The sequence below is a fragment of the Papio anubis genome, chromosome 8 (genome assembly GCF_008728515.1).
Source record: "Papio anubis isolate 15944 chromosome 8, Panubis1.0, whole genome shotgun sequence".
Classification (NCBI taxonomy): Eukaryota; Metazoa; Chordata; class Mammalia; order Primates; family Cercopithecidae; genus Papio; species Papio anubis.
In genome coordinates, this window is record NC_044983.1 from 60,344,398 (window position 1) to 60,369,794 (window position 25,397).

The 25,397-nt window shown below is 39.5% G+C and overlaps 2 protein-coding genes across 4 annotated transcripts in view; one reads left to right on the forward strand and one right to left on the reverse strand.

Annotated features, from left to right (window-relative positions):
- Positions 1 to 1,973: 1,973 nt before the first annotated feature.
- On the forward strand, positions 1,974 to 5,260 carry BHLHE22 (basic helix-loop-helix family member e22). The gene has a single exon (XM_003902807.4). The coding sequence runs from the start codon at positions 2,403 to 2,405 to the stop codon at positions 3,543 to 3,545; it is 1,143 nt and encodes a 380-aa protein (XP_003902856.2). The 5' UTR covers positions 1,974 to 2,402; the 3' UTR covers positions 3,546 to 5,260.
- A 7,240-nt stretch (positions 5,261 to 12,500) lies between these two features.
- LOC101022119 (cytochrome P450 7B1) overlaps positions 12,501 to 25,397 on the reverse strand; it is a 203,822-nt gene continuing 190,925 nt past the window's right edge. Inside the window, exon 6 of one of the 3 annotated variants that reach the window (XM_003902809.5) lies at positions 12,501 to 18,518. In XM_003902809.5, coding sequence (XP_003902858.4) covers positions 18,231 to 18,518 — 288 coding nt within the window. In that variant the 3' untranslated portion in view covers positions 12,501 to 18,230. The other 2 variants (XM_017962056.2, XM_017962058.3) reach the window with 2 other exon arrangements.

Here is a 25,397-nt window from a genome sequence, read left to right on the forward strand (position 1 = left end):
TTTAGAGAGAACCTTTGTTTATGATCCCAGTGAAAACAAAGCTGCTAATTGAAAAACAGTAACACTAGCGTGTCTTTAGCTTTCTAAAGGGAGAGGTTAACAGCTGCGAACGCCAGGGGAGGGACGGTGGGAGGGTTGCGGTGAGCGAGGGGCCGCCCTGCACATAAACAACCTCAGGGTCCCAGACGAGACACGTGGGACAGCTCAAGCCTGCAGAAACCCTGGTCTTGGTCTCAGGCACAAGAGCCCCCCGCAGCCCCGCCTGATCTTTCTCAATCTTTAGGTTCCAGGACATCCAAAGGAGCGTAGGTCACCGACGTCTACGTAGTATTTCTGTCCCCTGAAGATTGGATCTCAGAGAATTACTATGGAAAGATACTGCTGGGCCCCTTTTCATCCTTTCCAGGTGAAAATACAGACATTTTTTGTCGCCCTCACCCTTCCTTTATGAAATAAGGTGCCCAACTGTTCTGATATTACCATTCAAAAACAGGTTCTGTGGCGAACCTCATTTGTGATTCTATTACAGAGATTAATAGATTATTTCTCCTTTTTCAACTAATTCTCAGTGGGGAAATTTAACCATATGGTAAGGAGAGAATTAGAATTTCATCACATTAGAGCAAAATGTAATGAAAAGAGTCCAACACCTGGGGCCAACTCTGAAAGCCACAATTAAAAGCTTTTTAATGAAAACAGAGAAACCAAAAATTGCATAGTCTTCAGTAATTCTGCCATATAAGAAAGAGTTATTGGAAGGTTTTGGGAAATATTGTTTTTACTTATGTCTTAAGGATGGAAACCAGCTGCTAAATACCATGTGTACCCAGAGACCGAACTCAGGAGTGAGAGGACCGCGTGTACCATTGCCCATCCGGAGACGAGCGCTTGTTTCCACATTCTCCCTTCCGGAACCCTCCAAGAACAACCGAGGCTGATCCAGATGTCCTTAAATGGCTTCCGGGTAAATAAATATGCATAAATGCCTCACTTGGTGTGGGAGCGGAATTGACTCCTGGTGAAGTTTACTGTTTTGAAGCAACCAGATTTTCATCTTAAGGAAAGTTTGAGAAACCGGTTTGTTTGTTTCTTTTCTTTTTTTCCAGTTTAGGAAATTGTGTACTTCACAATTATCATCACTGTTAACAGTTATTTGGAGACCACTGCAAAATCACTCCCATCCCACCTTAAACAAACAACAACGACAAAAAATGGGCTGCATGATCACTTGCTCTTCATTTTGCTTTTTTTCCTTTCTTTTTCCCATTTGGGTAGGAAATGGGCAGTGGGGGGTGTGGAAATGAGGCTGAGTGTTCGGGGGGGACGACTGCTTTGCTCTCTGACTAGCTGAAAATCTAGAGTGAATTTTGGGCAAGCCAACTGGGACACCACCTCCTCTCGGAAAGTCCCATCCCCAAATCCAGACCCAGTCATCCTACCAACAGGGGTGGAGTATAATTCTCGCCCGGAAGGGTAATTTAGCACAAGCTGAGACAGCAGTGGCGAGGGAAGGGCAGTGGGGGGTGGGGTGCGGTGGGTGGGGGCGTCTGCTTTCCACAGGACTCGCAGGCTTCGCCGCCGATCTACAATTTGCTGAAGGAGCAAAGAACATCCTCGGCTCTAAGTAGGGCTTTTAGTGTGCTCATTGATGAGTGAAAGTCGCCACACATGTCAAGCTAAAGGCAGTTGTTGGGTTACTAACAGGACCCAGCGCCTTGCAAACATATGCGCTAAGCTGTGTATACAGATGGCAGGCAGAATAATGGAGCAGGCGCCTTTTATAAAGCTCTAGCTGCTGCCTGTCTTCAGACCTGGGAAATGAAACTATTCAGACTCGCGGCCAGATAGCGCCTGCGATTGTTTGTTACCGTTTTAATCCTATTAATTAAAACGTTAACCTGATTGGGTAGAAAGCGCTGTCCCAACAGGCGAGTCTTCTTCATAATAACCTACTCAGAGATAATGATGTAAAAGACTCCCCCGTCTGTGGCGGCGGCTGGTTGATGGGTCCGGAAATCTCTTGAAGGTGAATCCAAGCAAGATAAACGGTGCGGAGAGGAGGCGCGGGGCTGGGCTCAGAGCGGCGGCGGCTGCGGCGGCGGTTCCACTCCCTCCGCGCCCACCCTCCCACCATGCGGGGCCGCGGCCCATGGTGAGCCCCAGCAGCCAGCACCATCGGCTGGAGACGAAGAAGAAGAAGAAGAGGAGGCGGCGAGCGCGGGGGAAGGCGAAAAAGAAAAAGAAAGAAGGGGAGAGGGCTGCCGGCAGCACCAGGACCGACGCGCGCACCAGCTCCGGAGCCCGGCTCGTGCGCGTCTGTGGGGCCGCCTGACTCCGGAGCCGAGGCGGCGGCGGCGGCGGCGGCGGGCGCGGCGGCCCGGGCTGCGCGCCGGCGCGGGACCATGGAGCGCGGGATGCACCTCGGTGCAGCGGCCGCCGGCGAGGACGACCTCTTCCTGCACAAGAGCCTGAGCGCCTCCACAGCCAAGCGCTTGGAAGCGGCTTTCCGCTCCACGCCCCCAGGCATGGACCTGTCCCTGGCGCCGCCGCCTCGGGAACGCCCGGCGTCCTCCTCCTCGTCGCCCCTGGGCTGCTTCGAGCCGGCTGACCCCGAGGGGGCAGGGCTGCTGTTGCCGCCGCCTGGAGGCGGCGGCGGCGGCGGCGGCGGCGGCGCGGGAAGTGGCGGCGGCGGCGGGGTGGGTGTCCCCGGGCTGCTAGTAGGTACAGCCGGCGTTGGGAGCGACCCTAGCCTGAGCAGCCTGCCGGCCGGGGCCGCCCTTTGCCTCAAATACGGCGAAAGCGTGAGCCGGGGCTCGGTGGCCGAGAGCAGCGGCGGCGAGCAGAGCCCCGACGACGACAGCGACGGTCGCTGCGAGCTGGTGCTGCGGGCCGGAGTAGCCGACCCGCGGGCCTCCCCAGGAGCGGGAGGTGGTGGCGCGAAGGCAGCCGAGGGCTGCTCCAATGCCCACCTCCACGGCGGCGCCAGCGTCCCCCCGGGGGGCCTGGGCGGCGGCGGCGGCGGCGGGGGTAGCAGCAGCGGTAGCGGTGGCGGTGGTGGCGCCGGCGGTGGCGGCGGCGGCAGCAGCAGCAGCAGCAGCAGCAAGAAATCCAAAGAGCAAAAGGCGCTGCGGCTTAACATCAACGCCCGAGAGCGCCGGCGGATGCACGACCTGAACGACGCGCTGGACGAGCTGCGCGCGGTGATCCCCTACGCGCACAGCCCCTCGGTGCGAAAGCTCTCCAAGATCGCCACACTGCTGCTCGCCAAGAACTACATCCTCATGCAGGCGCAGGCCCTGGAGGAGATGCGGCGCCTAGTCGCCTACCTCAACCAGGGCCAAGCCATCTCGGCTGCCTCCCTGCCCAGCTCGGCTGCTGCAGCGGCAGCAGCTGCTGCCCTGCACCCGGCGCTTGGCGCCTACGAGCAGGCGGCCGGCTACCCGTTCAGCGCCGGGCTGCCCCCGGCTGCCTCCTGCCCGGAGAAGTGCGCCCTGTTCAACAGCGTCTCCTCCAGCCTCTGCAAACAGTGCACGGAGAAGCCTTAAACACACCCCTAAAAACACAAGACCGACCCAAAATCTAGAGGAAAGCGAAAAGCTGCTCCCCACCCCCTTTATTTTGGTCCTCTCGTAGTTGTGAAACACTTGCAGAGCAAACAAAGCAGAGGCAAGAACTGAGGAGAAGTATCAGAGACAAACGGGACTTTTAGCCTTGACATCCCCAGAATCTCGGTCTTTGGGGTGGGGAGGGAGGGAGGAGGGAGGTGGAGTTGGGATGGAGTATGGATGTCTTTTTTTTTTCTCAGAAAAGTGGCAACTTTGGTGGCAGCCTAGATCGCGAGGAAGTGGAATCTTCCTTAAAGGTGAAAAATAATTTGAGAAGTAGTGCTTGGTTATTAAGCCTGGAGAGTGTTTGAATGGCAAAATACTAATCCTACTAATAATTGTGAATTTGGCTAGTGCTGAGGGGGAGAGGAGGGGTTAGGGGTTGGGTAGCATGAGAGATGGAATATTCATTCAGACAAATCAGAAAGGGCACTTGAAAATAAATTTTGATTCTGAGCCAGGAGAAAAACTTGAAATGTTGACTTAAGTGAGGGGGAAATAAAACCCAGAAAGAGAGAGAGAGAGCGCGAGAGCGAGAGAGAGACATGTTGCTATGGAAGACTTGTATTTTTTATTGTCTCTGAACTTTAATCCTGTGAAAACGCTCAAAGTTTTGGCGAGAGTGATATAAAAAAAAACTGACTGTGGCTGAAAGAATTGCATTTAAAAATATTTATGTGCACCTTGTTACTTTCTACTCTGCAATGATGTATTAACAATTCATGGTATTTATTTGTTATTCTTCAATGACCCTTCCACATCAACAGTATTTATCATGTGTTAAGGTCATGGGTCTTATGTGCAGATTTTTTTTAATGCCTCTAAGATTGTTTTATAGATTACTTATACTGTGTGCCAAGTGTTTAAAGGTTTATTTGCCAACAAGTATGAAGAGAAATATTGATGTATTTGAGCTGCTTAGGTTTATGCAAGGTCACCTGGATATTTTCAGTTGCATCATCCCTGTATTTAAATTGAGCTTTAATAAATTGCTTCAGTCCAAAAATTACAGGAAAGGTGTATTCTTAATTGATGAATGAATTGATCTCTTTTTTGAAAGGGGACTCCTTTACATTCCAAAAGGGAAAAACATCACAGCAATAGATCCTATACGTAAGAACATACTAAGCAAATATTTTTCCAGGCTGTGCTGTGCATTTTTAAAAGGTCTAATTTAATTGCTTTTAATATATATGTACATATATAAGTTATTTTAACTGTGGAGAATTATTTAAGTTAAAAGACTGGTTTGATTTGCCTATGGTGTGAAATCCTTTGTTATTTTTCTAAAAAAAATAAAATTTAAAAAGAAATAAAACTAAGGAAGAACAAGAAGCTATTTACCCAAAGTGAGCTTTCAGTTTTAGTTTTGCATGGCTGTTTGACTGCCTTTCCGTCCTATGAAAATCAAGAAAATCTTTTTTAAAAATGGAGTCCTGCTATTTTCCACTCCTTGCAGATAATACAAATTCAGTTTGTCAGGTTGGATGGTGAGTTGGGAGCTGTGATGGATCTGTTGGCGGGTTTTGGATGTGTAAAGAATGATATATATATATATTAAATAGGTCAATCAGACTATGACAGCCATGTACGACCATTTGTATGTGTATCTATGTCAGAAAGAATCTTTATTAAAATATTTTGATCAAACATTTTATTATGCTGTGCTTTGTGGAAGAAGCAATCACCTCTCTTCTGTGTTACTCTTTGCTTGAAAGGTAACAAAAAAGAAAGGAGTTTCAGAGAAGGTGGAACTAAAGTTTTTGCAGGGAGGCACAATTAGAAGTAGCCCTAATTTACTTATTTACTTGTTATAAGGAGGAGAGATGAATGGGGTCAGTGGTGAAACCCAGAAGAGATTCCAAGTTTCTGGCTACTGGCATGAACTTTGAAGGCCATATTCTCCCTGGAAATCTTTTTCCACTTGTATGGCATTGTTAACCATGCCAGGGCCCATCAAAGAGGGTAAAGTTTCTTTAAAAAGTTTGTCATCAAAATTTCTACCTCCAAATGCCTGAAGGCCAAGGAAAAAATGCACTTGTATTCTCTGAGCGCTGATTTCATTGTGGCTTTCTGCTTTTTTGTGATAAAAAGAATTAATTAGGTTGAATCGTATAAGCATAAACAATCCCCATAGAGATGATCAGAACTTACTAGTGTCGCTTGATAATGAGACTTTTAGGTTCCAAGTTTGGATTGATTTGGGCATTGATTCTGTTAAAGAATGACTGTCGAGACTTGTATTTTGACCTTTGTATTGCCCTCAAATATAGAAGGTGTGATTTTCCACTGTGGCGCAGGTTGCAGAGATAGTAGTAGTGGTGGTGGTGGTGGTGGTGCAGAAGTTAGATGTTTCCTCTGTACCCAGTATGTTAAATGCATTTTTGTCTATACAGCCTCTGCTCATAAAGATATCCCTAAATGCCATCAAACTTAGTGGGGGGTGAGGAAGGATATTTTCTGCTCCACTTGCCATCAAAAAAGATTAATCAGAACTTGTAACTTTTCAGAAAACATAACAGCAAAGGGCCTTGAAGCTGAAGCCCTCCCAGACTGGGAGTGAGGGCAGAAGGAGGGAGGAGACCAGGGCAGCCCCCAGGCAGGAGCCGACCCGTCTCTCAGCATTTACCAGACAAAGCCTGGGTGCGTCTAATTATGATTATTAAAACAATTTCCATGACGATGTCTAATATTATGTTAATTTGAAAACAACTGTGTATGAAAACTGTCGACTATAATACCTAAATTCATTTAATGAAACACATCGTTAAGGCAATTAAACCTCCTGGATGTGATTAAGAAACATAATTACGACACTGTTCTGCGCCATAATTGGGTGTCTTTAATCAAGGGGTAAAGTGATCAGCAACACAGCCATTAGTTTGTATTGTTCTGGCCCTGCTGTCCATCATTCTGATTAGGAATTAACCACAGCCACCACCAGTCAGATTTTTTTTTTCCTTTTGCATATTAACATTGTAGGGGACACATTTGCTGCAAGATTTACTGTTTAATATTTCTCATTATTAGAAGGCCTTCTTGAAATACTTCCTCTGCAACCTTTGTACTGTTCAACTATTATTAAAAATTGTACAGAATAGCATATCTTGAACTTTAGGGAAAAATTTTAAAAAATGAGAATCCTCCTCTTTTTAATCACTCAGCTTTCAATCTTAGTCCTGAAGGAGACTTGAAATGGATGGGGGTGGGGATAGGAAAATATTGAGAATAAATTCAAATGTCACATGAATAGGCATAATTATTTAATGTATTAGGTTTATTAACATTTATTTTCATTTTGATAATTTTAGACAAATCAACCCTCTTTCCAAACCTAGGAATTGGCCAGCCTGTGGTTTTAGCAATAAACATGGGACATCTGAAAGAAACAGGAGAGGAATTTTCTGTGGTTTACTTAGGTGATCCTCTCTGCCCTAACTCCTACCTTTCTAAAGGGTTTTCAGCAGCAGTTTTAAGAAAAGGAAGCCAGTGATTGGAGGAACAACTCTTTCCACTCCCGATAAAGCCCTGGAGCACTTTCTTTCTGGGGTTTGAGCCCTGAGTTTTGGCCTAGTCTGAAGAGTTAGCCTACACACCGTTGACCCCAGCTGTCTGTCCAGCATAGAGCACACAGGTCAGAAATGGGGGACTGAACATCGGGGTAGTCAGTGTGGTCTTGCAAAAGTCTCCTTGGGTCAGAGCAGACAGCCTGGTTCCTAAGACTGCAGCATGAGCCAGAGTGCAAGGGTATCTTGGCTACCCCTGAGCTTGCTCTGGCATCCACCACGCCTTGGGGTGCTTCTCTCAGGCACACCCATCCTGCCAGTCCGATCTCGCTGCTGGTGTTCCTTACAGAGCTGAGAGTGGACAGATGAGGCCAAGCAAAAACTCAGAATCCCACTGGCTTTTTATTCTCACTTAGGGTCCCATCGCCAGCTTGACACTGGGCACCAACAGAAGGACCAGCAAATGATCATCTTCGAAGAGCTCTCTAGTTACCCCTGCTTCTCCCTCCCTGTGGTATGTGTTAGTGTGTGTGCTTGTGTGTGTGTGTGTGTACGCGCGCGCGCACCCGCACGCGGTCTGCAATGCTCTCACCAGTCCCCGCAGCTGGGCAACCCCTCCAAGACCCTGTGCTACGCTTAAATTCCTCTCCCTCCTATCGCACCCACCATCCATCCTTACAGCAGGGAGGCCGAGACTTACAGAATTCCCTTCTCCACCAACTCGCACTCTTGGTCTAGCACGCGGAAACCGAACCTTTCTACGCGGCCCCGACCTTGCGATTGCTCCAGAATGAGTGGCATTGACTTTTCCAATGTAATGACTTATGAAAGATATAATCATGTGTTAAATTGAATCCTCCGTTTAACTGTTAATGGTGTGCTCTGGGCACATTTACGTATTAGATGCTATGGTAACTAATTACCACTAGAAAAAAGGATAATACACTTCCCAGACTTTGAAAAATAATCATGAGTTCACTTCCCGGCTCGCAGCACATCGTGGCGGCCCTGCCGGGCGGAGCGAGGAAGCGAGTGGAAACCCGAAAGTGTGCTCATGGAATGCAGGAGGTAATGAATCCTGGTCAGGTGAGACTACTTAGTCAAACCTTTTATGAAAACGTGATTCAGATGGAAAGGAGAAGGGGGAGGGAACAACTACACAAAGGTGCCTTTAAACAAAATTAAATCGCAAAACCTGAACATCGGAAACATAAATAGGTTTTCTTTCAATTAAAATGCAGGTAAGACTAAATTATCCACGTGCCAAGCAACTTTACATCAATTAACATTTTTTTTGTTGTGTTGGCAAAGTAAATGAGCCCGGCTCCTGCGCGGTCTGCATTGGCATGTACAACTCGAAAGTCTCTGGATTTGCCAAGCCAATGAGTTGCAGGTTTATTTAAACTCGGCCTTTTAAATCAAACTTTAGACATAGTAGATGGAAAGAGGGAAAGAGAAGGAAAAACACGGAGCCAGTCACTTCAGTTTAACAGTAGAAACAACTCTTAGGGTGAGAGTCTTTTTGCCTGGCAAATCTCTGGCTCTTCTGATCGACCGGTGTTTAGAACCAAAGTTCCAGTAAACAGGGCTGGGGGTGATAACCAGGAGCCTGTTTTCCTAACCAGAAGAGTGTTTGTGCTGGGGACCTGGCAGGACGGGAGGAGGGAAGGGGCCGCCTTCCAGCAGGTCCAGCAGCCCTGGGTTGCAATCAAACCAAACGACGTTCACACAGCACTGGCGCCCACCGCGCTGTTTTGCTCGCGCAGTGCTCCCGAAGGGATTCGGGATCTGCATCCGGAGGGATTCGGGGATCCGCATCCGAAGAGCACCCCTTCTCTCCGGGCTTCCCCTGGACCTGCGTTTCCAGCCACCCCTGCGGGCGCAATTGCCCTTCAACCGCCAAGTTCCTTGGGACAAAAGGAGAACTTTCAGGGGCTCTGCCTCAAACTGTCCTTCGAGGGTGGCTCAAGGATCGGGTTGTCCCCTGTATGGCAGCAGGCATGTGGATTCACACGTAGCTGCCAGGCTTGTAAGAGACATCCCGCAGCCGCACCAAACCCGAGTCATCTGCGAAAGCGCCCCGGTTTTAAACCCCAAGGAGCTCCTCGCTTCTTCATGCGGCAAGGAAACTCTGTTCACTTTCCCTGAGGTTTTATTTGGGTTAAATTCTACCATTTTTTCTAAATTACTCGTCTTAACAAATCCAGGAGACTGTTTCTTAACTATTGCAAAATTATCAAGTATACTAGAATGTGCGTGTGAATTTTCCTTCTTTCTCTACTCCACTTTTCTCTAATTTGGGCAGTACAGAAATATAGATTAGAGAGCTCTGAAAGAGAAATGAATGGGTTGGGAAGGTTAGACTGCAGAGGAAAAGAGGATTTGGCAGTTATTAATCCTCACCACCCCCAATCCCACTACATATATGATGGATAAGGCTCACAAGTCACCATCATGCTTTGATTGGGAGTTGGCTTTAATTATGCACAATGCGTTATTCTCCTTCTCAGCTTGGGAAAGAGTTAATTCTTTCCCAAAGACCATAGTTGCCCTTGTCTCCTCAACCTGATTCAGAGATGCAATAAAATATGAAGCAAATTTATGATCTGTTTCAAGCATTTTATTGCTGTATTTTTAAATTCATATATGCACATATAAGAACTATGATCTGTGAATAATTTGAAATGTTATAGAAGAATGATACATTTTAGATAAAACATAACTATATCTTTATATAATTGTCTGAGATTAAAATAAAAAAGAAAAATAGATTTCTAATGTGGACCAAACTGAAAAACTAATGACAGCCATAAACTGCTAACCAACCATAAATTAACATCTTCATCAAATGCTAAAATGGTATCAGTGGTTATATAAAGCAATTATTATTTCTCCTTATAAGTTTTAGAATAAAGTTCAGAGATATTTAAAGGATCCGTTATTTACAAATGTTTCTCAATCTTAAAGATTTCATTTTTTTTATTAGGAGGATGGTTGCATCTCAAATCTCCTGTTAATAGAGGTGTTTAGAGATGAGAATTTAAATTTAAACATAAAAATGTTTCATGGCCTAACCTCATTTTATACATTTATCTTGCTCTGGCAATTACTGAAGAACTTGTGGTAAGGATTTCTCTGTTACATATCCTTATCCACTTTCAGAAAACAGATAAACAATTTCCGATTATGAGAGAGACTCAGTTTTTGTACCTAACTAGTCAAAATAATTAATCATGCATTAAGTAAGTACAGCTACATTTGCCATGTGCAGTCTATTTCTGCAGTAGTACTATGGTCAAAATTCAGATGCCAGGCTGACTGAGCTGCTGCTCTCCATCTAAGATTTTGATGAAAGGAAGTGATTTTTCTAAGCAGGCCTCCACAGAAATGTGAAGAGTTGGGAAAGAAGAAATGATATCTCTCTATTAAATGTCTGATGTATTGGGAAGCAGGGTCAGTTAATATCTGCGTCTAAATAACTTACTTTAATTTCCTTTGGAGAAGCATCAGGCATACATCTCTTTAAAGTGCAGATTTCTTAAGAGAGTGAAGTTAAGTAAAATCTGTAATTATTCAACAAAGTAAGCTCCTTTAAAAGTTTACAAAATTATGGTTTATGAAAGCAAAACAATTATTTGGCCTATGGAAGATGTGGGTAGCTCACATACTCAAACTATTCCTGCTACTCTGTTGGATTTACAGCATGTTGTCCTGTGGAGTAGTTGATGTGGATGACTATCCTCAAAGATCAAGAATTAACTAAGATCTTGAACTGGTGAAGTTCTAGGACCACTCCTTAATTTAATTTTCTGCAAGCATTGTTTAGTCCGAGTACCTCCTTCTTGAAAAATAAAAACTATGTTTGTAACTTTCCTTTAAGTCTAAACTTAGTTCAAAATAAAAAGTTTTTAAAAAATAAATGTGTAATTGCTCAGCACGAAGGAAGTACTACCACATGTATAGTTTTCACTTATAAAAATTTCAGTGATTACAAATACTTTTAACGATATTCCATTTGATAAACAAAACAAATACATTTATAAAACTTTAAATAAACTCATTAGTCCTTGGAATTATGGAATTGAAGTAATTTCATTCAAACCTTAATTTTAATATAAAAGACAAAAGCATTTATTAAAAACTTTGGTATCAGGCAATAATGACACAGATTTTTTGTTAACTATGATGGCTAGTTCTTAGAAATAAAAGTTATATATAGTAAATATTCTCTTGCACACAAATAAGAATCTCCAACTAATATGTTTCATGTTTAGAAATGTTTCAATTTGACTCAATGATGAATCATTAGACAGTGATACCTTTACCTGTTATTTCCATTCCTCTAGTTTCTCCTATGAGCACAGTTTGCTGTAAGGGAAGTAAAATGCTTCATGATTATATCTCTGAACATTTACTTTTGGTGTAGTCTGTGATATATCGTGTCTCTCCTTATAAAAATAATTAATTAACAACAAACAATTAACAGTAAGCAGTATCAAACACTTTTCAAAAAACACAGCACAGCCATTGGGGTTTTTTTTTTTTTTATCCTGAAAAGAAAATACACATTATTATTCACATGATCATTGCTAATTCTGGAAAGTTCTGCAAATTTTTATAAGTGTTTTCTAGAATAAAGTTGAAAGCAAAAGGTAATTATTTCACAGGTTACCTATTTAGTGACATAATTTATCCCAGTTGGTAAATAAACAATACTGAGCTGACTAGTTCAAATGAACAGGAACACCTTCTAGCCGACTTCTCAGTCTCAGGCCAGTTCCTGTAAAATGTTAGTGACTCACACCAGTGTCTCTGAGAAAAGCCCAGTGTCCCAGTAAAATACTGTATATAGAGTTACTAAAAACCCACATTTCATTTTCATCACCAGCATTCTGTAGTATATGCTTTATTTACAATTTATTTTAGTTTTATGAACAAATAGAATACTGTCCAAATATTACTCAGCTTTATTCATTATCTGTGGTAAAGTGAAGAGATCTGCTGATGACAAAGATTATATCTACTGAAAAACTCTCTCCCATTTATTGTGCTTATACTTCTGTCCACACTAATAGTGATTATTAAGAATTGTAAACTAGCAAGGTCAGCCTGCCTAGAATAAACATTTAAAAACTTAGTGATATTTTTTGAGTTTGTTATTTTACAAATAAATAATAAGTTAAAATATATTGAAACATACTCTGAAATAGTTAAGGTACTTTCAGGAGAGTATCAGATGATAAGAATACATGTGTATGGGGGCAGAAAATGGAGATGAGGAGATATTCAGAGAGCAAAATTATTTTCCAAATAATTTTCTTTTGTAATCAAATCTTCTGTTACCCAACATATTCCTAGCAGGACAATAAAGAGACACAATCAGTCATCCTTGCTTTGAAAGTTAATTTATTAAATTTTTGTTGTACATAAAAGAACATTAAGTATTAGACTTGCAAAGTACTTGCATTTCTTACCTGACATCTTTTAGGACAATTTGATTCATCGTAAATCCACATATATGTCATTTTAAAATCAAAGATAATATTAAACAAATAATTTCAGAAAATTGTTTTAATAATATACAGCACTCCTTTCTAAAAATATTTTAAAACATAAGTATTGACAAATTATTACTTATATTAAATTGTGTAGAGTTTTTAATGTATTAAATTTATCTTACTCTAGCAAGTAGTATAAACAAACATTTAAGCCAAAAAGTTCAAACATCAATGATCATTGATTTAGATAAACAAATGAAGTAGAGTAATAATTACTTTAGATAAATACTAAAGAGTTTTATGTGATCATTCATTATAATTTAAAATAGTGCTACAATGTCATCTTGGCTTGCTAACTTTTTCTTGAGTATGTTAAATGAATATCTAATTACGCAATGCAAGTAAATAATAGTTTGCAAGACTGGCAAATTTAACAGGTTAAAAAGTGCACATTCTAAGGGCATGTAATTCTTGTTCACATAATTTTTGCCATTCTTTTATACTAGGATCAAAACCTAGATAAATTTTGTGCTTTGATCTTCGAACAGTTTTAAACTTCTACTGTTAAGTTAGAAGTTGCTTGCAGAAAGTGTTACCCAAATTATTTTTTATGATAAAATAAGCATTAAAAAATGTAGCTTTTCAGTATGGAAACTCCTTTGCCTTAGTCTTGTGACCCAAAACTTAATTATAAAATGAAGATGAAATAAGGAAGTATGCCAGGAAAGCCAAAACAAAGCAGATAAAAGTTTTCTTCTAGCTTGCTTATAAGCATTGCTGATTTAGTGACAGGTAGCTTTTTCTTAATCGCTTCAGGGCTTTAGTTTCTGCTAACCGAGCATTTCATTACTGTTGGTCATTGATATAAAACAATATCTTGGGTATTAATTATTTATTTCTTTTAATTAAAAACTTAGGTGAAGCTATAAAAATGAAAAGATGGGGCGCGGTGGCTCATGTCTATAATCCCAGCACTTTGGGAGTCCGAGGCGGGCGGATCACCTGAGGTCAGGAGTTCGAGACCAGCCTGATCAATATGGTGTACCCTCGTCTCAGCTAAAAATACAAAAATTGGCCGGGCGTAGTGGGGTGCCTGTAGTCCCAGCTACTCAGAAGGCTGAGACAAGAGACTTGCTTGAACCTAGGAGGTGGAGGTTGCAGTGAGCTGAGACCACACCACTGGACTCCAGCCTGGGTGACAGAGCAAGACTCCATCTAAAAAAAAAAAAAAAAAAAAAAAAAAAAAGATGGGATTTTACAATATACAATACAGTTTTAAAATATTCTGGAGCCTCAATGACTATATTTGGTTTTAATTATCATGTTATCAAAATACCTGTTGTAGATATTTTTATTGTGTATAATTATACATAGTGATTTCTTATTACAGACCATTACTTTGATGGAAGGCTAGTTAGAACTAGTGATAAATCAGAATTTTAAAATAGTTTTAAAGAGATGAATTTATCACTTACAACTGCATTTATAATAAATTGGTTTCCTATGTGTTGTTTTCCCTAACAAATAGTATGTTCTTGAAGGGGAAGGGCAATCCAGTGTCTAGCATCAATCATATCTAGAACAGAGAAAATGCTCAATAAATGTTTGGTTGAATAAATGAATAATGAATTAACAAATGACTATAAAAAACGATTCCCTTTAACAATACATAAGAGCAATTTTTTAAAGGCACAACATTGTTTAAGTATCTTCATTACATTTTGCATTGGTATATTGCATTATCCCATAAATCCATACATGTTACTGTGTTTAATCCTTATAATGAACCCTGATGTCAAAGGGCCTTATTATTTTTATTTTTCAAATGAGGACATTGAAGCACTGAGAGGGAAATTGTTTAATAATAAGCCAGTTATGTCACAGCCAGAATCTGCATCTTTTAACTGATTTATCCAGGACATTTTTTTTTCTGTTTGTAAACACTATTTAGTTACTGGATTTAAGCCTGTCACAAGACTCTCAATGTTTTGTTTTGGTTCTACTATTCATTCCTTTTATATAGTCTTTTCTCAACCATTTCATTTATTCTTACTTTACATTTCTAAATTCCTGTACACATCTCCAATTATAAAATAAGCAGAAATCAGAATGGAATAATTTCCTGTGTTCTCTGTGCCTTAACATCACAAAAGTGTACCACTAAGTTGAATTTAAAAATATGGTAGAACTTCCACTTCAGGCAACATGGCAAACTAGACATCCAAGTACAAAAAGGACAGACTATGCTTTGTGGTGGACTAAAGCGTAGGGCCCAGGGTGTGTGTGTGTGTGTGTGTGTGTGTGTGTAAAATCCAAGGCCTTTGCATAAAGCCAAGAACTTGCAGAGACAACATACTTAGTAGGTGAACTAGAAAGAAACTTTGCTCCACAGAGAAAACTGTCAGTATATTTGCCCGTCTCAATCTTAGCTCTATGTAAAAATAAACAAATGAACCCCCAAATATGTCTTCTTTCTATTCCTAATAATAGGGTTATATTCTACCTGATTTAGGGCTAGAAACCACAATACTCCCCACTCCCAGATAATCAAGCTGAAATTTTAAGGTGATTTGAGTTTGGTAGTAGTATCAGCAGTCTGACAAATGCAAATACAAATTCTCTCTTGAGAAATGAACTTTAAATCTAGGTCTAAAGATTTTTCAGAGATAAAAATCCAAAGAACATGGGCTCAGTAAACAAGCCATCCCAGGTAACAGAGACAGAAAAACACATAAACTACAGAATTAGATCCACAAAACACCAATGATTTGGAAATATCAGATACAGAATCTAAAATGTTTGCTTCATGCAGTTAAAGAAATGAAAAAGGATGTTGAGTTTATAACAAAGGTACAAGATATTATAAAAAATAACCAGCATATATGAAGAACAAAAGGGAATTCTAAAACTGAAAAAGGTAATCATTGAACTTAGCAAACGCAGTGGAATGGAAAACGTGAAGGTTGACAAGCTGGAGGCTGACACTCTGACTCAAAATCAACCTTGGCGACTCTACAGAATGGAGAGGATTGGATGGCTCTGAGGATGGGACGTAACAAATTTAGAACATCTGAGGGAGAATTAAAGTTATCATGGAATAAATGTGTGTGTGTGTGTGTGTATGGGTGGGGCTTGGGGACAAGGCTTTTAGCAGCCCAGGGCTGAGATGGTTAGGCACAGTAGTGTGAGGATAGGTGACAGAAGAGCTTTTAAGTTCTGCTTTGGCCTTTCTCCCACAACAACTGTCCCACTGACAGTGTCCATCACTGGGTAACTAGATTATCAAAACAAAATGTGTGCACATTATGGAATGCTATGCAGCAGTTAGAAGCAATAGATTAAATATAATTGTATACTATGTATATACTACAGAAATATGAATATATCTTTAAAATGACAGTACTTCATAAGAAAATTTGGAAGGATAAAACTTGCAGAAAATAGGTACTCAATATATATTACATGAAAACAGACACATACCAAGACATACATCAAACATATTAGAATATTTGCCTATGATATTAGGAAAGGATATGAAAGTGGGTATTAGGGACAAAACAGAAAAAGTAAATAAAGCCAGAGGTGCCTTGTTAGAACCAACTATAATTGTGTATCATGAACTAAAGAGTATAAGCAGAATGATCACTCAACTCTATGAACCTGAAGTTAAAGCCAAAAGAAGGAAAAAACAAATTCAATGGATGAGTTGGACAGAAGATTAGACACACTGTTCAAAGAAGAAACTGGAAGAGACATCTAAAGAAATTATGTGGAGCGTAAGTTGTAGATACAAAGTGTGGTGAGAAAAGATCAAAGGATGTAGGTAGAGTGAGGGGACCTAATATACAGTGGGAGAACAGTAATATTCACAGAGAGAATGGCTGAGAAGATTCCATACTTGATGGGAGACATCCATGCTCAGACTCAAGAAGTAGCAGGACATGCAAGCATGAGAAACAGAAAGAAACTAAGAACATCAAAGGCAAAGAGGACACGTTAAAGTAGCCAGAGAGAAGAGACAGACTACCTATTGAGTAATTAAACTCACTAACGGCTATCCTCCCAGTAACAAGAATGGATGCCTTAAGAACGGGCAATATCTTCAAAGTGTTGTGAGGAAATAACTGTCAATCTAGATTTGTGCATCCAGCAAAACCATCTTTCAAGAATGAGAGTAAAAATAAAGACACCTCAATCAAGCAAAAATAGAATTTGCACCAGCAGACCTTCACTGAAGGAACATTCAGAACATGTACTTCAGGAAGGATAAAATACATACTATACTATCTTATTTACTAAATAAATATTTTGTAAATATTGTCAGTTTCCTTAAAACAGTAGCAAATTTCTGAAATATTAGAAATTCCAATTAATGAAGCATGAATTAACTGGACTTTATTACCTGCCTTGCCTGCTTATATATTGCATCACCATTTATGTCAGATGCCATTCATATGGTACTCTGATATCAGAATCTTTGAATCACTGGGCTTGGTGGTACATGCCTGTAGTTCAGGTTCCCAAGGGACCAAGGCGGGAGGATCACTTCAGCTCAGGATTTGAGACCAGCCTGGGCAACACAGTCAGATACTGTCTCAATTGAAAAAAAAATCTTTGAATTATTCACACCACAATGCTGCATGTGTCATATGAAATTACACTGCATAACATGATGTTGTAATTCAAAATAGAACACATAAACTCCAAATCCAAAAGGTGAGACATCAAAACCAAATACTACATCTAGCTTCTCAGTTTATATACATGGAAGCATTTAGGAAAGGATTAATTGCAATGTTTGCATAACCTTTATAGTGTATACTAAAGCCAAATGCTATAATCAATGCCGTAGTTATTTCAACATTTGCTCCCATAATAAACCTAATACTAATGTCTAGGGCAATTTCTGAATATATAATAGGTTCTGTGCTTTCTTATACATTAAAGCTTATCAGTATCTAACTTGGACATGAAAGGTCTTAAATGACAAGAAATTTTGTTCTATCGAGCCATAGTATACAAAGTAATGAGGAACATTTAAGCATGATTAAATACTGAAGTGAAGTTGAAGCATTTAGTCTACTAAAAAACTCATTTAATGCACACATATCCTGGAAATATAGGTATTATTGATATTATACTTGAAGGGAACATTTTCATCCAGTGCAAGTCATGGAAATTTAATTTCCTTCCTCTGTGAGAATTTGGACTTTGTTACACTGTGTCCATTTCCAGCACAAGTTTCTAGTAGTTCGAAGTGTAATTTTACATATTAGAGAATAATTTGAGTGACTTAAATTCCACAGTGCCCAATCTATTGGTGTGAAGGTACACTTATTATAACACGTAAAAATCACAAGGAGAAACTAAAAAAATAACCACAACCCTGTTTGGAGCTTACCCTTAAGTTGATTTTGATGTCCATTTTCATGCTACCATCCTGTTTTATATTATGATAGGCTTTGTGACTAAGGACAAACTGGACTGATATCAGATCAAATAGAAATTAACACTTTTTAAACAAATAAAGCAATTACATTGGCAGAAATTAAAAAGAAATAGATGAGCTTAGGATGTTTAGGGTAATTTCGATAGATTTGTTTTCTGCCCTTTTAGCTTCTCTAAGATTTCACTTTGTATCTAAATAAAACATCAGAATCTGGATACTGAATACCAAACAACAAGCGGTTGTAGTTTAGTCCTATGGGTTTATCATCAATTATTTCTAAATCGAAATAAGTTAAAAGTATAACCAACAACTGCTTTATTTCCATAAGTGCAAAAAATCGGCCTGGACATTTGCTGGTTCCAGTTCCAAATGGCATTAGGTAACACTTCAGCTTTTTCCCTCTTTTGAAAAAGGTGGTTTTCTTCTTACCATCTTCTATAAAACGATCATATCTAAACTCCTGTAAAGAAGAATACAGTGCTAAAATTAACATTTTACATGAGATAGTTTGAGTTCAAGTCCGCAAAGTTGCTAGCTCTCTCTGCCTGTCTTAAAAAGCTCCTTTTAATCAGGTGAACACCAGAAAAAGTTGACTGGGTGCAAATTAAGTATGAACTTTCAAAAAACTCAAGTATTACTAGGAAATTACTTCCGCCATATCAAAGTGAAATATGAAAAAGCTGTATGACTTTTTTTCTCCGCTTGTATTTTTCTCCTAAGCTGAGCTTCCCAAGTATAGTGTCAATATCTCTATTTTTGCTCCCTAAGGTGCGTCCTGACATACGCGCACTTGATTATACCAATGTTGGATAGAAGGCAAGGGCTCCGGTGAGACCGCCATTGTTACCCGCGTCTGATGAATCCTAACTAGCCACAGGAGGTGCCTAACTGTGGATTCCTAATTTGAGTTTCTCTTATCCCTTCCCCACCAGCTACTGATAGATGAAAACTATTAGTTTAGGATCCAGTGCTGATGTTTGGAATAAACAAATATAAAATAATAAGATTCAGGTAAAACACTAGAAAGGAGCTAAGCCACAAAATCAATGTTTGTTTTTTGATGTTGTAGTTAATTTCTTCCATGAAAGTTCTATTAAAATCAGCTCTTTTTGGGTTTACTCTAGGGTGGCAGGTGTTTCTGATGTATTTTCATAAATAAGTTATATTACTTTGTTACAGGAAATCATGGGACTGCTTTACTTAGGGTGTTGGGCCTGCCCTCTTAATTTTGCCTTGCTGCCAAAGGGTTATGGTTCAACTCTCACTTGAATTTCTTAGAGGGGACGGAGTGACCTTATTTAAGCCTATGGTGAATTAAGCCATTGATTAAATTAATGTCTGTGGCTTGCATGGAAACGACCAAGTATTTCCTGTAGTTGGTGCTCATTAACATTAGACTTGCTCACATACAACTTTGATATGAACTACATGAAGTCAAATGCAAAAAAGTAGGTCAGATCCAAAGCATTTCAGGTTAAGGTGAAAATCTTGCAATATGTGGATAGATTCTGAATTCATCACAAATGATTTAATTTTCTCACTCAAAGCCAGTGTTGTTAAGGACAGTGAACCATTTCCTTTAAAAGTATTGGGTTTGTCCTTATTTATGTAGAATACTTATTTTGAAGAGTAGTTGAGCTTAGAAAAATTCTAAGTAGTTCCCATTTCCTTCCAACTTGCAAGTGGATGCAATGATAATGGCAAAATTTATCTGCATTTTTATAACTGCTCAATTCCTGATAAATATTTTGAGCCCTTTAAAATGCGTATTTCACCATAGTTCTGGGATGTATCCAAACAGTATCTAATCAATGCTCAATGAACAAGGACACCCTTTGTTGACATACAGGGTCACTGGAGATAGAGTTACTAAATATAACTCTCTCCTGGTGAACTTCTTCCATTCCTGGGACTCAGGCCTGCTTGCCTGAGCTTAGTCCTGCTGCTTCCTCCTTCATGCTGACCAATCTGAGGAGATTGGCCCTCTATCCAAGAGCTCCCTGCCTAACCCAAATCAGTTTAAGTGAGCTTTGCTATGATATGATTTGTTAGGAAGCCTCTCACTGTAGCCCCACTAGTTAAGCCAGCAAATGCAAAATGAAAACTTAGCTTGGATTATGACTTTTTAGTGTCTTGATATCATACATAAGCTAGAAATCACCGTGGTTTTCAGGTTCCTCTTTGTGAAAATGAATGTGCTAACCTCTGAGAGGCCCATGGTCAACACATGATGCAGGAGTGCTCCTAACCCATGACCTTCAGCTAGTGTTTATATTCAGTGCCCTCAAATTTCTACTCAACGAGTAACACCATCCCTCTAGTTTCCATGACATTCTATTCAATTTTCTCATAGTAAACATCTTAGAAATTCCTATTCGGTTGTTTATTTTATGAAACTAAAATGGAAATGGCCGCTGTCTTTAGCTCTGTGACCACCACCAAGTTCAAAGGGTGCAGGAGCATAAATATATTTTTGAGTTAAAATTTATTTGCAATTTGCCTTATTGCCTAGGCATGGAAAACCTAAGCAAGAACCAATGTTAAGAAGGGCCTGTGTCAGCTGCTAGGGATATAGTTTTGTTTTAGCTGAAAAGGGACGGGGTATAATAATTTCACCACTGAGATTCTGGGGTCACAGTGACACAGAACAAACATACAGGAAGCTCAAGATGTATCCATTCATTTGGAAAAACTTAATCTTGGAATTCATCGAGCTAATTGAAATTCTTTACAGCGACCATAATAAGCATGGTGCTTCACAATTAAAGATAGTCAATTAAATGGATGAGAATAGAAAAATCACAAGAGAAGGTATAAGACACGGAAGTTCCCCATTGTTCCTCTAATGATAGTTGCAGTTGACTCCTCAACATTGTTCTTCTGGATAAAATGTGTCTAGGCACTAATCTTGGTAATCGCACTGTTCGGGTCTCTGACTGGTTTGGGATAGAATTGTGAAACAATCTGGTCAGTGCTACAAGGGAAAATCTATGGGGACATCTAGGAGAAGTCCCCTTTTTGTGAAGAAAATAAAACAAAAAGAAATGGTTGATTACCTTTCCTCCTCTGGACCTCATCATGTGTGACTATGATGTCTGGAACTGCTACCAAGCTAAAGACAGAGCTAACCTTCAGGAGATGGTAGAGCCTAGGAGTTTGGAGCTATCACATTTTCTTATTTATCTCTGTATGTGTAAAGCCTTCAACACAATGCTATTCCCATAGTAGAGGTTCCATATATGTTTGTTGAATTAATGAATAAATACATGAGAAAAAAGTATATTTTAAAACCATTTTCAAGCTTTTGAAGAAAACATAGATATTGAATGAGTAAATAAATATGTAGAGTATGATGAGTCGATGAATATTCAGTGTTTACAAATAGTAGAAAATTGCATAATATTGAAGCGCTAGAAATCAAGTTTGGATAGAGGACACAATTTTCTGGATAGAGAAAAGATTTTGGTATTCGTGACAAAGGAAGATTGCATAACACCCTAATTTGTGTTCTCCAAATACTATGTTTAGTTCAGTTCAACAGATTTTTTTGGAGCACTTCCTGTATGTAAAGCATTGAAGTTACAAGGCATAAAACATGGTCTTGCTGAAGTAGGTGACACACAATAGGATCATGTCTTGAATCCACTCAATTCATAATTTTGGGTATGGGAAAATAAATTAGACAAAAGATATGATTTTCTTATAATAAAAAAAAAGTCAGTGTTTTGAATGGATGGCTAAGGGGCTACACTGTTGCCCCTGGAGGCAAGATGGCAGAGTACAGAAGTCCCTTTTTATCTTCATGACTTGGGTTCAAATTGGCAGTGTGTTGCAGACAGTTTGACCAGCTTGTCAGAGTGTGCACATCTCTTCCTGACTATGTGTTTAGGGTCTTCACATTAGTAACATGAAATTGGCCAAGGGGGTAGTTTATACCATGAAAATTGACAAACACTACAAATCAGGGCTCAGAGCCCTGGTTTACCAGCACACTGATAGTTCCAATATGGTAAGTAGAATTGTGAATTTGTTGGTATGGCAAAAACCTTTTCTCAATAGGAAGCACCTGACTATGAGAAATTAGCTATGTGAGTCCCTATACAGCAAGCTTGTAGGGAAGGGGCCTTTTTATTTCTTTATCACTCACTATACCCATCAAAGTGATTTCTAGATAGTAAATATTTGATATGTGTTTGTTTCCTTTAAGTCTACTAGTTGCACAATCTCTATTCCACTTGGCAATACAGATAAAAATTTATTGAGAGTACCTCCTCATCTGTCATGTCATTCTAAGAACAGTGGCAATAATCAAAATAATAATTGGTACCACAATTCTTTTAGTGATTTAGAATTTTTTTCAAGGGCTTTCAAATTTATTAATCATTTTATTATCTCTACAACTCTAAGAAGTAGATAGGGCAGAATTGCATTAGGTTAAACAAAGAAGATCTTTCATCTTCAGAGCTTTTGGGGGATCTTCCAAAGGCTTTGGAATTACATTGTTATTTCACCATGTTTCTTTACCTACATGGTTATATAATGCATTGTCACCTTAAATGTCTGATCTTTTCTCCCTATGAGCCCCACAATGTCACCACGTCTCCCTTTATCCCTCAGCACCTCTGGACCTAGGAAAGCCAATGAACAGATTTAGATTTGGTCTTCTCTATGGAGCTTCTATATAGCTCCAGTTCTGTATCTTGTGTGGCTGAAAAGAAACCATCACTATTTACTACTGAGCCACCTGAATGGCTAACATTACAATAAGTTAAGCAACCAATATTCAGGGAAAGAATAATTCCTAATATAGAGGGTACATGTTGGCAGCTTATAGGCTCAATTGAGTCCCAAAACACCTTTTATTTATCCCATATTGTATTTTAAACTTCATTTTTCCAAATATTTAAAAATTCAGACCTTCACCCAAAAGTCTATTTTTTCAGGTTCTTTTAAATAAAAAATCAAAATGACTTCACCAAACTAGGTCTAAATGCTTGCAAGAGCTGAAGGCTAGTTCAGAAGTAGCCAGCGGTCCTATTTAGATGTCTCCTGGCATCTCCTTTTGCCACAGTACTTAACACTCCCAATACTATTGCTATATTTATACACAAATCACTTCTTTATTTGATCTATTTAGGCCCAGTACATATGTTAATGTGCAATATCTGTCCTGATTTAAAATTATAACTGAAGCATATTTTCACTTTAAGTACATTTATCTATCCAAGCATCCCCTTATTTATTCAACTTATGTGTACAGCCTCCTGTGTGCTAGACACTGATAATACAGAGATGGGAATGACATAGTCCTTCCTCTTCTAGAGCTTACAGCATATGGAAGCAAGGACAAGTAAATAAATAATTGCAAAATACTGTGTGTTATACCCCACAACAAGGGTACACACAGGCCACAGTGTGAGCAATGGCAAATTCTCTGAGGAATGAGGTGGAAATCAGCACACTGTCAATGAAGAGGTGATTAGGTGATTCCTGTGGAGTAATTTGGAGCCTGCTGGGTGCACAAATAAGAAGGGGCATTCCAGGAATAGGGAGATGCAGATCCAATAGCTCTCAAGTATGATGGAAGACCACGGCCTGTCTTTGGAATGCCAAATTTTAGTCTTTTGGAGCTTGGAAATTCTGAAACCATGCCTTGTTGGGCTGGGAGAATCTATGTTCTGCTGAGGTTTTTGTCTCTCTGTCTTCCAAGAATAATTATCCCTGTATCTGCCTTCCTTATATTTTTGGCCTAACACCTATTGCCTGTAATCAACATCTGAGGCTTGGTTTTCTCATTCAAGGTGTGTTGGATACAAAAGGCAGGTAGTGATGAATGTGTCTCTGATGAGCTCCTGAACCATGCTCTCAGCAACAAATGGCTCATGGTAGACTTTTCTAGAACTATCTCCTTTTCTTTACTGTCAGTATATGGTGGCTTGGGATGGGCATCTATTTTAAGGACATCTATAGCATCTACTTATTGCCATATGAAGTTGTTAAGAAACAAAGGAATAATCGATATGTCTGAGAGTGGTAGTCACTCAGAAAATGTTTATAGAATGAATAAGACCTTCCCAAGTTCTACAAAACTGGTTGTGAGCTATATCATTTTTTTTCTGTGCCAGGAATTATCAGCATTCTCCAACTAATTTCAAGGAAACAATGGTGTGACAATAAATTAGCTAGTTTATTTTAAAATTAGTCAGGGATAATTGGCTAATGTTAAATCTAGTAAATAATAGAAAGCGTTCATCAACTCAAGTTAAAGCTACTCTAATGATGCTAAATCAGTATTCACAATATTGCAATTTTGTTCTGCCACAGATTTTGTATGAGGCAAGCCCTTCTGATTACTATTTGATTTATTATGTAAAGTCTGGGCATTGCTATTGAGTATTCCAAAAGAAAAAAATATAAATTAGCATACTTTCGATTTTTAACTTTTAGTTTTAAGTTCCTAAAAGTCTAAATCAAGGTATTTTCCATCATGAGGGTAGGAAATAAGAGGAGTCCAAAGCATAGTGATATAAAGACATTTATTGTTTCTTGATAACACTAACGTTAATTTTACCATCATGATATGAATAATAAACTTAATGACTAGTGGAATAATTACATAATGAAAATAGTAAGTTGAAGTTAAATAAATGCATAATTGTAGATAAAAATAAAAATTAAAAATATTTTCCAGATATTGGATATTGGCTATTCATTTGCCCTGTTTATTGAATATCCATTTATGTATATAATTTTGTCCTCCGATATTTACAAAAGTGGAGATAAAGCTTGTTGTTTGCAGAATGTTCCTTCACTTGCTAATACTCTACAACCTATTTGTTATTGTCATTCACACAATGCCCCCTCCTTCTGAAACACACAGAAACTACATGTACACTCCCCCACACTTAAGTCATTCACCTTTGCTGCTGAAATAAATGCAAATTTTCTAATTGTATTTGAATCTGCTCTCTTATTGTTAATTTTCAAAATTCAACAATATTGTAATTCAGCCTGGATGCAAAACATCTAACTTAGCAACTAGATTTAGAGGTGGTCCACCTATGAATTGCTCAAAAAGAGCAGCAAAGTTTCCCTTTGAAAAAAAGGCATTTTACACACAAAAACTGCTGCAGCAACATTACTTCCTGAAAAACACAGGCAGAATAGGACTGTATTCAATTTGCATGCAGGTGGTGAATATCTGAAGTGGTATTAAGGGATGAACCAGGGTGGATTAATTTCCAGTCTTTGATATTCATTAACTCCAGCTTCAGAAAAAAACACAAGGAGATGACACAATTACCCTCAGAGCTTCACCCATGAGCAGCAGCTTTACAGT